Raw genomic sequence first — 14209 nt, 5'->3', positions numbered from 1 at the left:
TGTGTGTGTGTGTGTGTTTGTGTGTGTGTGTGACTCACCAGTGTGATATCTCTGTGGCATGGGCCTGTGTGTGTTTGTGTGTATGGGCCTGTGTGTGTTTGTGTGCGTGGGCCTGTGTGTGTGTGTCTCTGTGTGTGTGTGTGTATGGGCCTGCCTGTCTGTGTGTGTGTGTGTGACTCACCAGTGTGATATCTCGCGAGGCCGCGGCTGCACTCATGTGTAAGCTGGGCTGTCTGACCGAACTGCTGCAGTCCAGCGCTCGAGCGAAGGTCCCAACCGCCCTGGAAAATGATTCTTAATTAAATTAGCTTATTAATTAGCTTATTAATGAGCTTAACTCGACATACCATACGGCCTCCTCAGAAACCATCTCTAACATAAGGACATGGCCATATGGTTTGTACGTTTTGTACTGGCTGAGGTATTAGAGCCCACCACTGTGTGTTGCCCACAAACTGAATGTTGCTGACAAAGAACGCTTTAGTATGAAATCATGTGCAAAGTCTAGTCTCGTAAGACTTTCGGTATAGCGAACGCTCCCCGCTTGGATAACAACAGAGGTACTGAACAATATGAACGAAATATATCATTCTCTTTATGTGATATAATAAATAATACAAAATATGGTTTGGGGCATTATTCTCCTTTAAATCAGCAAATCTGGGACAATTCACTCACTAGCAGACTTGTCCACCGTAAATAGCAGATTTACAAGCCCACAACAGGCCACGTTGCCACGTTGCCGTGAGCATAGATACATAATATATCTAGAGAGCGGACGGCCCTGCCCGGCTGACCCCACATATTCACTTCAATGAAGGTTGCTTTACTGCATAAAAAGCACCCGGAAACGCCAGAAGCGTCTCTACTTCCTGGATTGGCTCCAATGTTGGAGTCAACAGAGCAGGCACACTATAGTGTTTCAAACTATAATATACGCTTGCTCAGTAGCGTCCCAAATGTGGAATTCTGAGGCTTCAATCATTCTCTGCGTGCGGTTCTGGTGGCTTGGTTGCGATGCTCTATATAAATTATTTTTGGCAACATAATTGGCAAAATATTGTTAAAGTAGTTGCTCAGAGACACCAAATGGTTGTTAATATGGAGTTTAGGAAGAGTTGAGGTCATCATAGCCTCGGTACCCAGGCATTCATTTCGGTTTGCATTCGGCTCAAAAAGAAAACCCTGGCCTGGGCCATGGCTCAATGGTCCAGTCTGGCAGTGTGCCGCGGGTTTGACTCCCGATCCCGACGGCCTTTACTGCATGTCTTCCCCCCATTTCCTGCCAGCCTACTTACTGTCTGTCCCTCCATAAAGAAATATAAAATAAAGGCGAAACCCTAAGGAAAAGCATTGGAGGATTTGCATAGGAAGCCCACTTCCTTGTATTTCGCTAACCAATAACTGTGCGGCGGGTGCTCAGATCGGTGCACCAATAGGATCCATCGCCATGCTCACGCGGGCACCAATAGGACCCCGCGTTGCGTTTGCAGGCACCGCTCCTCTAGCCCATTCTGACCGGGCACCCATTTTGGTGTTGGCATCATGTTATGCTTTAGCTATTGAAAAATAGCAGATCTACAAGCTCATATCGCGCCACCGAGTGGCGCGATACGAGCTTGTAGGTCTGCTATTTTTTGAAAAATCGAAGAACGACTGACATTTTTAGAATCTGATCTCAGGTCAGAATGGGTTCATCAGACCAGTGTGTGTCCGGCGGAAACCTCGTATGAATCTGATCTCAGGTCAGAATGGGCTAGGCCAGAAACCCCAGTCTATAGAGCGCCGCAGTCCCTCCCCCTGTCAGAAAAACGAGTGGCCCAGGAAATGAAAACCCAATGCATTCTCCCATCGGCACTTCTTATTTCATTTATTTAAAGACGGTTACGCCGCAGACAAAGCCAACTCGGATCGTGACAAATCATGACAATGAACACAATGTTTTGGGGCTGATCAAATAATTTATAAGACGAAAAACAAAACAAATAGTGTTGTCTCCTGCCTTTATTTTCTTCTTTCTAATGATTTGATCGGCCCAAAACATTGTGTTCATTGTCATGATTTGTCACGATCCGAGTTGGCTTTGTCCGCGGCATAACCGTCTTTAAATAAATTAAATAAGAAGTGCCGATGGGAGAATGCATTGGGTTTTCATTTCCTGGGCCACTCGTTTTTCTGAAAGCGCTTTATAGGGTCATCATAACATTCGGGACAAGTTAGAGGTCTCTGAGCTGTTAGGGGTCAGAGGTTAAAGGTCATACCGTGCCACCACGAGGAATTGGTCTATCTGTTTGTTGGTGAGGGGACACTCTGGATCCCAAAGCTTCTCCTCCAGCTTGGACTGGTCTCTGTCGTCTACGTCACCTGGGTGACACAAAAGTACATGTGAGAGAGTGTGTGTGTGAGTGAGTGAGTGAGTGAGTGAGTGAGTGTGTGTGTGTGTGTGTGTGTGTGTGTGTGTGTGTGTGTGTGAGTGAGTGAGTGAGTGTGTGTGTGTGTGTAACCACAAATGTCTTTAACCTGAGGCCGATTCTAGAAATGCCTTCTAAAATCAGTACTTCTCACTTGTAAAAAAGAAAGAAAAAAAAACAAAATAGCAGATGTACAAGCTGTGAACGAAGTGACACACTGTGAGCTTGTATAGCTGCTATTTTTGAATAGCCAATGCAAAAATCTAAAATTATTTTAATATTAATTAATATTAGTCACACAGTGAGTGACGGGGCCTTGGTGGTCGAGTGTTCTGCTCTGAGACTGGGAGGTCGGGGTTCGATCCCCGGCCGGGTCATACCAAAGACTCTAAAAATGGGACCCAGTGCCTCCCTGCTTGACACTCAGCATCAAGGGTTGGATTGGGGGTAAGACCCCTGCGACATACTAGCGTCATGTCCAGGCAGGGGGTGTACCTGTACATCAAGCTGCCTCACGCTACAGAAACAGGAGATAGGCTCCTGCCCCTATGGGGCCTCGTGGCTCGGCAAGGCTTACTTACTTAACACAGTGAGGGGGAAATAAATCATGCATTATCGGGATCAATATGCATCGTGATGGATCAGTAATTCTTCTCAAGAAAATAGACAAGGTAATAGACAAAGAAAATAGAAGAGAAAATAGACATGCTAATAGACAAGAAAATAGACAAGAACATTTTTAACCCATTCTGACCTGAGATCAGATTCTAAAAATGTCTATTACATCCTGACAGTTTCATTATTAACCCATTCTGACCTGAGATCAGATTCTAAAAGTGTCTTCGATTTTTCAAAAATAGCAGATCTACAAGCTCGTATCGCGCCACTCGGTGGCGCGATATGAGCTTGTAGATCTGCTATTTTTAAATAGCTAAAGCACGACACGATGCCAACGCCAAAATGGGTCCCCGTTCAGAATGTGATAAACAAATCGCAGCCCTCTGAATTGGAATCGAACCCAGGTGTGCGTGCACGCATCTTACTGTAAGAAAAAACTCCTGTGTGTGTGTGTGTGTGTGTGTGTGTGCGTGTGTGCGTGCGTGCGTGCGTGCGTGCGTGCGTGCGTGCGTGCGTGCGTGCGTGCGTGCGTGCGTGCGTGCGTGCGTGCGTGCGTGCGTGTGTGTGTATCTTACCTTCTGGTAGCATATCGGGTACATCAGCCTGAAAGCGTGGCCCCACTCTGATTTCCCCTTTGTCTGCCAGCAGGGTCTTTTGTGTGGGGTCGTACACCAGGGAGTAGAAGAACGTATCCTACAAAAGAACACGTCAATGACAAGAACACTTAACGTGAAGACGAAGACGCATCGCAGAATGACAGAAAACACAAGAAGGATGTGCTTCTGTTAACGGTGAAAATGTAACCCCCCATCCCCCCATCCATCTTATCCTTATCTTCAGTGTTAACCCATTCTGACCTGAGATCAGATTCATTACGAGGTTTCCGCCGGACACACACTGGTCTGATGAACCCATTCTGACCTGAGATCAGATTCTAGAAATGTCAGTCGTTCTTCGATTTTTTCAAAAATAGCAGACCTACAAGCTCGTATCGCGCCACTCGGTGGCGCGATATGAGCTTGTAGATCTGCTATTTTTCAATAGCTAAAGCATAACATGATGCTGACACCAAAATGGGTGCCCGTTCAGAATGGGTTAAGTGTGTGTTCTGCATACAAGGCTGCTGGGTCTCAAGACAGATTTCGGTGTGAACTGACAATAAAGTACTATATAATATCATATCCTGAATCTAGGACTGTACCCCCTTAGATAGCATTTCTGTAGACTTAGATAGCATCTGATACAGACTTATAGCATGTTATGTAGACAGCACTATAATTGCATTGTATATAGTCATAGCACGCCATAGTACATATGTATAGCATAGTAGTATATATATATATAGTTTATATGTATAGTCTCATAATATAGACATTCAACTGTTACTTTCTTAGCTTACGCATGTTCTATGATAAATGCTTTTTTGTGATGTATTCCCATGCTTTTGTTCTTGCTTATTGTAAGTCGCTCTGGATTAAGAGCGTCTGTAAATTGTAAATTGTAGGGTTTTTCAGAACATTGCATTGGAGGCATGAGGATGATTAAACATTTAGTTTGTTTTGCCATTTTTGCACGACACTGTTGCACAACAAGTATAAAATATGGCATAAGCACTCATTGACATGAGCAGCAAATTATATAAATATATATATATTAAAAAAATACATTATAATTGTATCATGTCGATTCAATAAAGCTGTATTATGTAACTTATTCTGTGAATACATTTATATTTTGTCCTATCGGTATGGATTTATTTATAACGCACTTTATATTCGTGAGAATGGCAGAGTATGTTACTACAATGTATACGTTTTTACAATGGGGTGGCTGAATTTGTGCTCTCCTATTGAGACATTTAGATGATCTCCTATTGAGACATTTAGATGCTCTCCTATTGAGACATTTAGATGCTCTCCTATTGAGACATTTAGATGCTCTCCTATTGAGACATTTAGATGCTCTCCTATTGAGACATTTAGATGCTCTCCTATTGAGACATTTAAATGCTCACCTATTGAGACATTTAGATGCTCTCCTATTGAGACATTTAGATGCTCTCCTATTGAGACATTTAGATGCTCTCCTATTGAGACATTTAAATGCTCTCCTATTGAGACATTTAGATGCTCTCCTATTGAGACATTTAGATGCTCACCTATTGAGACATTTAGATGCTCTCCTATTGAGACATTTAGATGCTCTCCTATTGACATTTAGATGCTCTCCTATTGAGACATTTAGATGCTCTCCTATTGAGACATTTAGATGCTCTCCTATTGAGACATTTAGATGCTCTCCTATTGACATTTAGATGCTCTCCTATTGAGACATTTAGATGCTCTCCTATTGAGACATTTAGATGCTCTCCTATTGAGACATTTAGATGCTCTCCTATTGAGACATTTAGATGCTCACCTATTGAGACATTTAGATGCTCTCCTATTGAGACATTTAGATGCATACATTTACACTAGGTCAAATTTGTATTTCTCCCCTGAACAAGCAAGCAGGCAGGCAGAAAAAACAAAAAACAAACTGGAGAAAAAGAACAATGATAGGGATAATTGCTACAGTGACAAATAGTAATTGCAGTCTTATAATGAGCATCTTTTGTGAGTGCACACAATCACACCCCGAGTTGACATTTCAAATCAGCAGATTATCTGACAGACTTGTGAGGCCACGAGGCACACGGGCAAAACAAAAGCAGCGGGAGAAATCAAATAATAGATATCGATCCTCATGATGAGCTCAAGGTTCAATGTCCTCAAAACCCTTCGAGACCACAACAAGTCCAATTAATGAGGGCACCTCCACCAGAACCAGTGGACCAAAGAGGAGCACTATGGACCCATGCTGTTTTCCCCTAGTTGCATAGGGACATTTCCCTTACATAGTAGTTTTGAATACATATTAGGTGCCGTGTCATTAGTCAGAAGGTTCTTTGTTTTCCGAAATTACTATCCCTATCTCTAACCCTAACCTAAACATAACCGCAAGCACGGGAGCAGTGCATGTTCGCCAACCTTAAAGGTTTTATGACATTCATTTATTTTTATTTTTCTTTTAGGTTTTATGACCTCAATTACACCCAAAAAACCTGAACTTTGAACATTCAGTGGATTTTCTGTGGTCTGAAGTTTTCTTTGGGGTTTTTTGGGCCTTTTGAGCTACAATGAAAACAGGCAACACAGTGAAACAGTGACATCTGCTGGCAAATCCCATTGACATATATGGGATTTGCAGTAAGTGATGTCACTTACTGCCGGCAAATCAGAGCACCTGTTTGAGCCAGAAAACCCCAGATCACAGAAAATCTACTGAATGTTAAAAGTTCATGTTTTTTGGGTGCAATTGAGATTAGAAAACCTAAAAAAAACAAGAACAATTCCAAAACCTTTTTTTTAATGTCACAATCCCTTTAATACATGTTCGGACTAACGGGACTTTAAGCATGTAACGATATTATATAATATCTTAAACACATTTTTTTTCTCCAGACAAATCCAGATTGTTTCTGTATTTATGTTTTGTTAGAGGTGGTGGTGACATTATTACCGGTATGCTAAAATAGTAGCCGCTGTTTCAACAATGAAGAGGTTGGAAATTTAGAACAAAAAAACATTTTTGGAGCCATGCACAGCCCACCTCTGAGATGGAACAAGCCGATAGTGAGCATTAGTGAAGAATAGACCCACATAACAGGTGGAGGCTATCCTGTCCTCTACCGCCAACATTTATTATATATAAGACTTTATAAAACTATACAAGCTCCAGGGGGTCATAAATACGGCACAGAAGATCGTTGGCTGCCCTCTCCCCACACTGGAAGAACTACACAGAGACCGCTGTCATAAAAAAACTCTGAACATTATAAAAGACACTTCCCACCCCGCTCACTCACTGTTTGAACTGTTGCCATCAGGCAGACGGTACAGAGTGATCAAGACCAACAGATTCAGTAACAGCTTCTATCCCACAGCGGTAGTTGCACTCAATGCTGCTAAACAATGATCTGTTGCTGCGACACTTTTTAGTTTCTCTGCTATCTTAAGTACAATAAGGGTTTGTTGTGCGATTAAATAGTGCTGCTGGGGTTGTGCAATAACAAGAAGTCATGTGTGTTTTTGTTTTAGCTTGTACAGTATGTTGTTTTGTGATATGATGCACTGATTGGTTGGCACTTTTAATTTCGTTGTACACGTTGCAATGACAAATAAAGATCTATCTATCTATCTATCTATCTATCTATCTATCTACAAGACTAAAGTCCTAACTACACCAAAGGGTCAAGGCGGTTTTAGCGTTGTCCCTGCGGTGCGATATGTCTTGTTGCACGTTGACCCACGTTGACCCAACGCATGGAATTCAATGGCCAGAACCACACCAAAGGGTCAAGACGGTTTTAGACTTTGACAAGCACCTGTCGCATGAAATGGATTATGTTCACCTCAGTGGTTCTGGCTTTAACCCATTCTGAACGGGCACCCATTTTGGTGTCAGCATCATATTATGCTTTAGCTATTGAAAAATAGCAGATCTACAAGCTCGTATCGCGCCACTCGGTGGCGCGATACGAGCTTGTAGATCTGCTATTTTTGAAAAATCGAAGAACGACTGACATTTTTAGAATCTGATCTCGGGTCAGAATGGGTTAATCAGACCAGTGTGTGTCCAGTATGTAACCTCGTATGAATCTGATCTCAGGTCAGAATGGGTTAAATGGCTCAGTGCACATCTGTGGTGAACCAGAACCAAATCAAAGGGGACTGCTGCTCAAACTCACCTCTTTGTCAAGGTACGAGAGCACTGCTTCAGTTTCATTCAATAATGCCACACTGCACTTCCCCCTAGGGTGAGAAACACAGGGAGATACAAAGTCAGAGAAACATTATGAACGATTCGGAACGACAGACTGTTAAGGGGACATTTCACTGCTGGAAGAAACAGCAGTCACTCAATGTTAATAGTATTTGTAGTAGATGACGGTAGCACAAATTTAAATTTGCACCCTATGGCCAGAAGAATAAAGAAGTCCGTGTGTGTGTTTGACTGGATTGCTGAATTCCTACAATGCCCATGATGCTTCAGTGCACTTCCCCTCCTTGTTGAGAGCGGGGAGGCTGCATGGAGGTGTGACTTTGTAGTCCAGGAAGGAAGTGAGACCAAGTTCATGACAGGTTTTTGGTCATGAACATGGCGTCATGACTAAAATATCTAAAAATAAAAAAACATATTACACACATACAAACCCCAAGTGGCCCTTTAAGAGAGAACAGATTATAGGTAGAAACCTTGTACGTCCAAAACTGTTTCTATTCTGGAAATGGGAAAAATAACCTGTGTTCAAAATTGATACAATGTAGACATTAGTCACTTACAAGCTTATGTTAATACTTTTCATTGGTTAAATATTTATAAAATCTACAGGCAGACTTAACCATTATCAGTTTCAAAATGATTAAAAAAATAGCACATCTAAAAACTTTGTACAACAAAATAGGGCATTAATTTACATTACAACAAAAAACACACATTTGAAACATGGAGATACAAGGATTCTGTCCGACAACAGCAGCAACGCAGTGACCAGTGGCTGATCCTGATGTTCATGGCTGGACGAGCGACTACCCATGGGTACTGCCTGCCAATGGCAGATGCTGACATGTGTGTGTGTGTGTGTGTGTGTGTGTGTGTGTGTGTGTGTGTGTGTGTGTGTTCGTGCACATGTGTGTGTCTACCTGATGTGTGTGGCGGGTAGACTCTCGTACTGCCGAGAGAGGAACAGCTCTCTGTGGCGAAGCTGGTGCTTCTGTTTGTCTGTTAGGTCCGTGTCTGGCGGGGTCTCCTTCTCTTCTTCCAGGTCCTCTGCAACGAACGGCAAAAAACAGACCAAATTGAGGCGGCGTAAACCCGTAAACCCCCCAACTCGGCCTCCCCTGTCCCGGGCAGAAAGCGCGGTCGGTCTCGCAGCAGCGGAGTTGAACATGCGGGACAGTTTGGGGGGTTTTGGAACAACGCAATTTTAACCCATTTTGGGGCGGCAACCCCTTTTGGTGTTAGCATTATGGTATGCTTTAGCTATTGAAATAAAATAGCAGATCTACAAGCTCATAGCGCGCCACCGAGTGGCGCGCTACGAGCTTGTAGGTCTGCTATTTTTGAAAAATCGAATAACGACTGACATATAGAAACATAGCTTTTTCAGAAAACTGTCAGGATGTAGAAGACATTTTTAGAATCTGATCTCAGGTCAAAATGGGTTTTAAGGCCTGTCCACGCCAATGCAACTCCTTGAAATTGCCATTGGGGATAAATGTTGCAAGGAGTTGCATTGGCCTTTAGGGCCGATTCATACTCCTATTTTAGAGCCGAATAAAAGTCGGTTCGGCGCTGTAGAGCCTACAATTTGACGTCATTTGAGGTTCGGGGGGGGCGGGGACCGTCCTAAAGTCGGCTCTTCGGTGCTACTGAAAATTTCTGACGAGCCGAAATCATTTCGGCACTACAGCGCCGAAACAGCGTTAAAATAGGAGTATGAATCGGCCCTTAGGGACGACACGTTTCAGCACAAGCAGCCACAGAGCGGTCGTCTAATATCTGGACCCACTAAACAGTCTACAGCTGCACACAAAGGAACCATAATCTGTAGGCAAAGAAAACAGTCGGCAATGGCAAAAACAAATCGCTGGCAGTTCATTACAGCAATAATTTTGCTGCTTATTCTATTATTTTATGATGGTGGTCATTTAATTTAGGTAACAGATGTCCGTCTACTGTTCATCTGCTGAAAAGAAAAGCCATCTCGTGGGCAGTTAAATTACTCGGCTGGCACATATTTATAACGGCATAATTTAATCGTCCGAATTCCTCCTTACTTTCACCGCCAGTACAATTTCACAACAACAGCATGTAAAATTCACCAAATTTGAAGCCTTGATGTTAAGAAAAATACAGTGGCCAAGGTTTATGGAAATAAATATTACGATGTCTAAAGCATGGCACCGGAAAAAGAAAAGCTCCTGGATATTTACAGCATAAGCACAAGATTGTGTGTGTGTTAGGGCTGGACAATATATCGTTTTCATATCAATATTGTGATATGAGATGAGATGAGTATGGTCTGAGATTTTGCCATAAATGTTGTCTTTTCCTAGTTTTAATCGCTTAAGACTTACTTTATACTTACATAAGGATACTTTATATAAATATTTTCAAAAATAACTTAACCCATTCTGACCGGGCACCCATTTTGGTGTTAGCATCATGTTATGCTTTAGCTATTTAAAAATAGCAGATCTACAAGCTCATATCGCGCCACCGAGTGGCGCGATACAAGCTTGTAGGTCTGCTATTTTTTGAAAAATCGAAGAACGACTGACATTTTTAGAATCTGATCTCAGGTCAGAATGGGTTCATCAGACCAGTGTGTGTCCAGTGGTAACCTTGTGTGAATCTGATCTCAGGTCAGAATGGGTTAAATATACCCTAGAGGCTCACAACATGGACATCGATATTGAGGAAATTTGGTCAAAATATTAGAGTTGTTCCGACAGCGATACTGGAATCGGTATCGGTTACATCTACAAGCATAAATGACAACCGACAAAGTGTAGATCGGAGATCCATCTGCATCTATGGTACTCTGTATCGGCGAGTACTCAAAAGTAAGTACTTGGACTCGTACTCGGTCTGAAAAAAATGATATCGGGACAACTCTACGAAATATTGTGAAATTAGAATTTTTAACCAGTGTGTGTGTGTGTGTGTGTGTACTGACTTGCATGTTTGTCTGCGAGCTGGATGAGGCTGTGTGAGATGTCTCTCCTCCTGTAGAAACACACCACCTTGGCCTCCACGTTCCCACTGGCCGTCTAAAAAAACACAAACATACAAGCAGAGTCACGCCACGGCGGTATACCGAGACCGGCGTCTGTGGCGAGGCAACACCTCGCTGCAACGGCGGGGCTGCTGATTTCCCCAGGGACCCCCGGGCGGGCGGGCGCCGCTTTCCTTTGCGTGGTGTTGCTCGCGATATGTTCGCTATAATGGGAGCACGGGACCAGCGGGACAGCCTGTCAGTCAGTCTAGGATGATTGATGGATTGACTGTACAATTAGGCAGACAGGCTTATCGACTAGTCTTGAGATTAGAAGAATGCCGTGAGGGGGGGGGGGGGGGGGAGTGTGTGGATAGTACGGCGACAAACGTCTTCTTGACATTGCATCATCTATTCTATGCAATACAACTTATTCTTTTTTTCTGAGAACTGAGCCATTCCAATTCTCATTCAGTATTTTTTTCTATTTTTTAATGGCCGTGGAAAGGCCTATACCCGGATCTTGAAACAAGATCCCTTGACTGGAATTCCATGTAGGCCTAGTTTGCACGTGTTCATCCTATATACAGTATTACAGAGCCAAGCGTATAATTACTCATGTCTATGATTACATATATCCACCTGGTATGGTAATTATAAGAGTTTGTGTATATATACAGTCTAAAATGTGCGCATAATAAAGCTGGTAGCTTACGACAACCCCACACAGCTATCTGGGAACTGTGTGTGTGCAGAGAAGCCAAAGAAGAGAGACCCCCCGCCCCAGCCCCCAACACATACACCGCCCCACCCACCCACAGGTGTGTCCCCGATCACGGACAGGTTGCCATATCAACGTAACGACAGTTCAAGCTCAGTAACATCTGCCTCATTGCATCAGATTACACACACACACGCACACACACACACACACACACACACACACACACACACACACACACGCACGCACGCACACACGCACACTAGGAAAGGGGCTCAGAGGCACCAAACAGAGAAGCATCCAAGCTATTCCCCCCAGGCACAAGAGCCACAGAGACACACATTGAAATGCAAACACCACACGATGACACGCACGCAAACAAACAGACACACTGTACCAAGATACCTCAGTCAGTACCTTGTTCAATTCTTCTATCCGTCGGATCAGGTAAGGGTTACTGGACGAGTTCTCAAAGAACACGTAATCTGAAATGAAAACACACACACACACACACACACATACATGGTCACAACACCGTACTGTACAATTATTACTGATTGTTACTGAATTAATTTCAATAAAGGCTGCATCTCCGTTTTATCCAGACTACAGTGGCGTGGAGGCTGGAGAAAGAGAGACAAAATAGAGTGATGCCCAAATGTACAGTATGCTCCCTTGTAATATGACGGTGTCATCCAAAAGTAGCCGCTCCATAAGCTCACAGTAAGAGCCTGTTGTGAGTCTTATATACAGTAGATATTTGGTCTGCGATGCCATTGACTAATAAATGTGGTTAAGGCGACGACTGCAGCGCAAAAAGTCATGAGCTGGACTTGAAACCAGGAAGAAAGGCACAAAATTATGCGGATTAATTAACTCTCACTCTTAATTAACCACCCACCCCACCCCCCCCAAGAGTGCACGCACGCACAAACACGCCCGCACACACACGCTCGCACACACACACACACACACACACACACACACTGTCAGATCACCGCCATGCTCCCTTCACTAATTCTGTTCAGGTCCACTAATCCTTTCAATTCAATCCACTTGCCCCTCAACAATTACTTCTGCGCCGTTGGGCAAGGCACTTCGTAGGTCGTACCCAACTGGAGATGTTCAGAGGGGTAACAGTAGTAACTAGTAACATAACAGGTGCCCTTAAAGACAATAACCTGAAGGCTTTATTGCTTTAAATAGAAGATCCGAGAACCGAGGTCAAAATAACATATTGGTTACGTTAGCGTTATGTTAACTTATTTTATATAACATGTATGTTTGAACGTGAACCTACAGAAATCCTTTTGTGATGCCGTGTGTGAAGTTGGCAAAAAAAACATTCAGTAAAAATATTACATTTTTTAAGTTGTTCGAACGAATCATTTTAGCCTAATTGCCTGACTGTAGCCTAACCTAACGCAGCATGCGTTTACATTTCTGACTAAGAAACGTATTCAATCAATCAATGTTTGCATTGCCAGTAGGCTGTTACTGTACCAGTAGCCTAATATTAGAATTAGAATACACCGTTTCCGTACAAGTCTACATCTGCACCCAGAATCACAGAACTGTGTAACGGTCGTGTAAAGCTAAACCTTACTGCAAATAATAAACTATTGTATCAGTTTTTTTGACCATGCAATTACAGTATAATGGGGTATTGGCCAAAATGTCAAAACCATGCATCCCTAGCTTTCCTTTACTCTGTACCTGAAAACTCTGTAAATCTTAACCCCTCAGCGGTGGGATCAATTTTAAAAGGTATTTATCCATCTATCAATCTATCTATCCAAACTGTGACACACACACACACACACACACACACACACATTGGTGAGGCCATGAAGGAGCCCCCACTAGGTGACAGACAGTCTGCAGTCACCCACACAGTCCTGCCTAGTAGTTCTCCCACTGTCAAGAGTCACAGAAACGTGGCCTCAACCAAACCCCATCCAACCTCATTCAACCCCGGCCAACAAGGCCACTATACGGTGTCACTCAACCTAGTAGTAGTGGTAGTAGTAGTAGGAAGGTGACGTGCGACTAATTGTTAGCTTCCAGTACAAGCGGTTATTTATTTTCGGCAAGCGACACACTTTGGAGTTAGTTGGACCCAAGTCCAACTACGCGCAGACAGACAGTGTTGTAGTGTACTTTACTACTACTGTCTTGTTTAGACTCATGAGTCATGGAGTTTCCGTTTTTTTTTTGCCCTGAACTCGCGGGCCAAAGCAAGCACACCAACGCAGCCATGACAAGTGTGTGTGACTGTAGTGACATGGCACCACGTGACCCGCATTCCAATACATTGTATCGAATTTAGAATTAAACAAAAACAAACAAAAAGATACGCCGTTACCCCCCATATGTTGTTGTTTGTTTGTTTGTTTTCTTTGGGGGGGGGGGGCTGCTACTGTGCCTGATGGGTTGGCTGCTCGTTGTTTGGGCTACAAACAAACAGCTGCACATTAGATACATTGTATCGACTGTAATTGTTGTTGCGAGGGAGTGAATTAATTCACCCAGCCGACGCGACGACGGACGACGCCATGAAAATGAGACACAATAATGTGATGTCGTCGGATTCCTCCGGAGGAGTCAGTCGTGCTTTAAAATAAAAACCTAATCGCA

General features: G+C 43.2%; 1 protein-coding gene across 4 annotated transcripts in view; it reads right to left on the bottom strand.

Annotated features, from left to right (window-relative positions):
* The window catches only part of mta3 (metastasis associated 1 family, member 3), a 52448-nt gene that overhangs the window by 37157 nt on the left and 1082 nt on the right, over positions 1-14209 (bottom strand). For all 4 annotated transcript variants that reach the window (XM_083788041.1, XM_083788038.1, XM_083788039.1 and 1 more), the window contains exons 2-8: positions 11990-12057; positions 10813-10906; positions 8774-8900; positions 7819-7882; positions 3605-3722; positions 2262-2364; positions 182-281 (exon numbers count right to left, since the gene is read on the bottom strand). In XM_083788041.1, coding sequence (XP_083644167.1) covers positions 182-281; positions 2262-2364; positions 3605-3722; positions 7819-7882; positions 8774-8900; positions 10813-10906; positions 11990-12057 — 674 coding nt within the window. The remainder of the gene's footprint in view (positions 1-181; positions 282-2261; positions 2365-3604; positions 3723-7818; positions 7883-8773; positions 8901-10812; positions 10907-11989; positions 12058-14209) is intronic.

This window comes from Protomyctophum parallelum, assembly GCF_964188405.1.
Source record: "Protomyctophum parallelum genome assembly, chromosome: 17".
NCBI classification, from domain to species: Eukaryota; Metazoa; Chordata; class Actinopteri; order Myctophiformes; family Myctophidae; genus Protomyctophum; species Protomyctophum parallelum.
The sequence above is the reverse complement of the archived record's forward strand: the minus strand, read 5'-3'. Positions and strand labels throughout refer to the sequence as shown.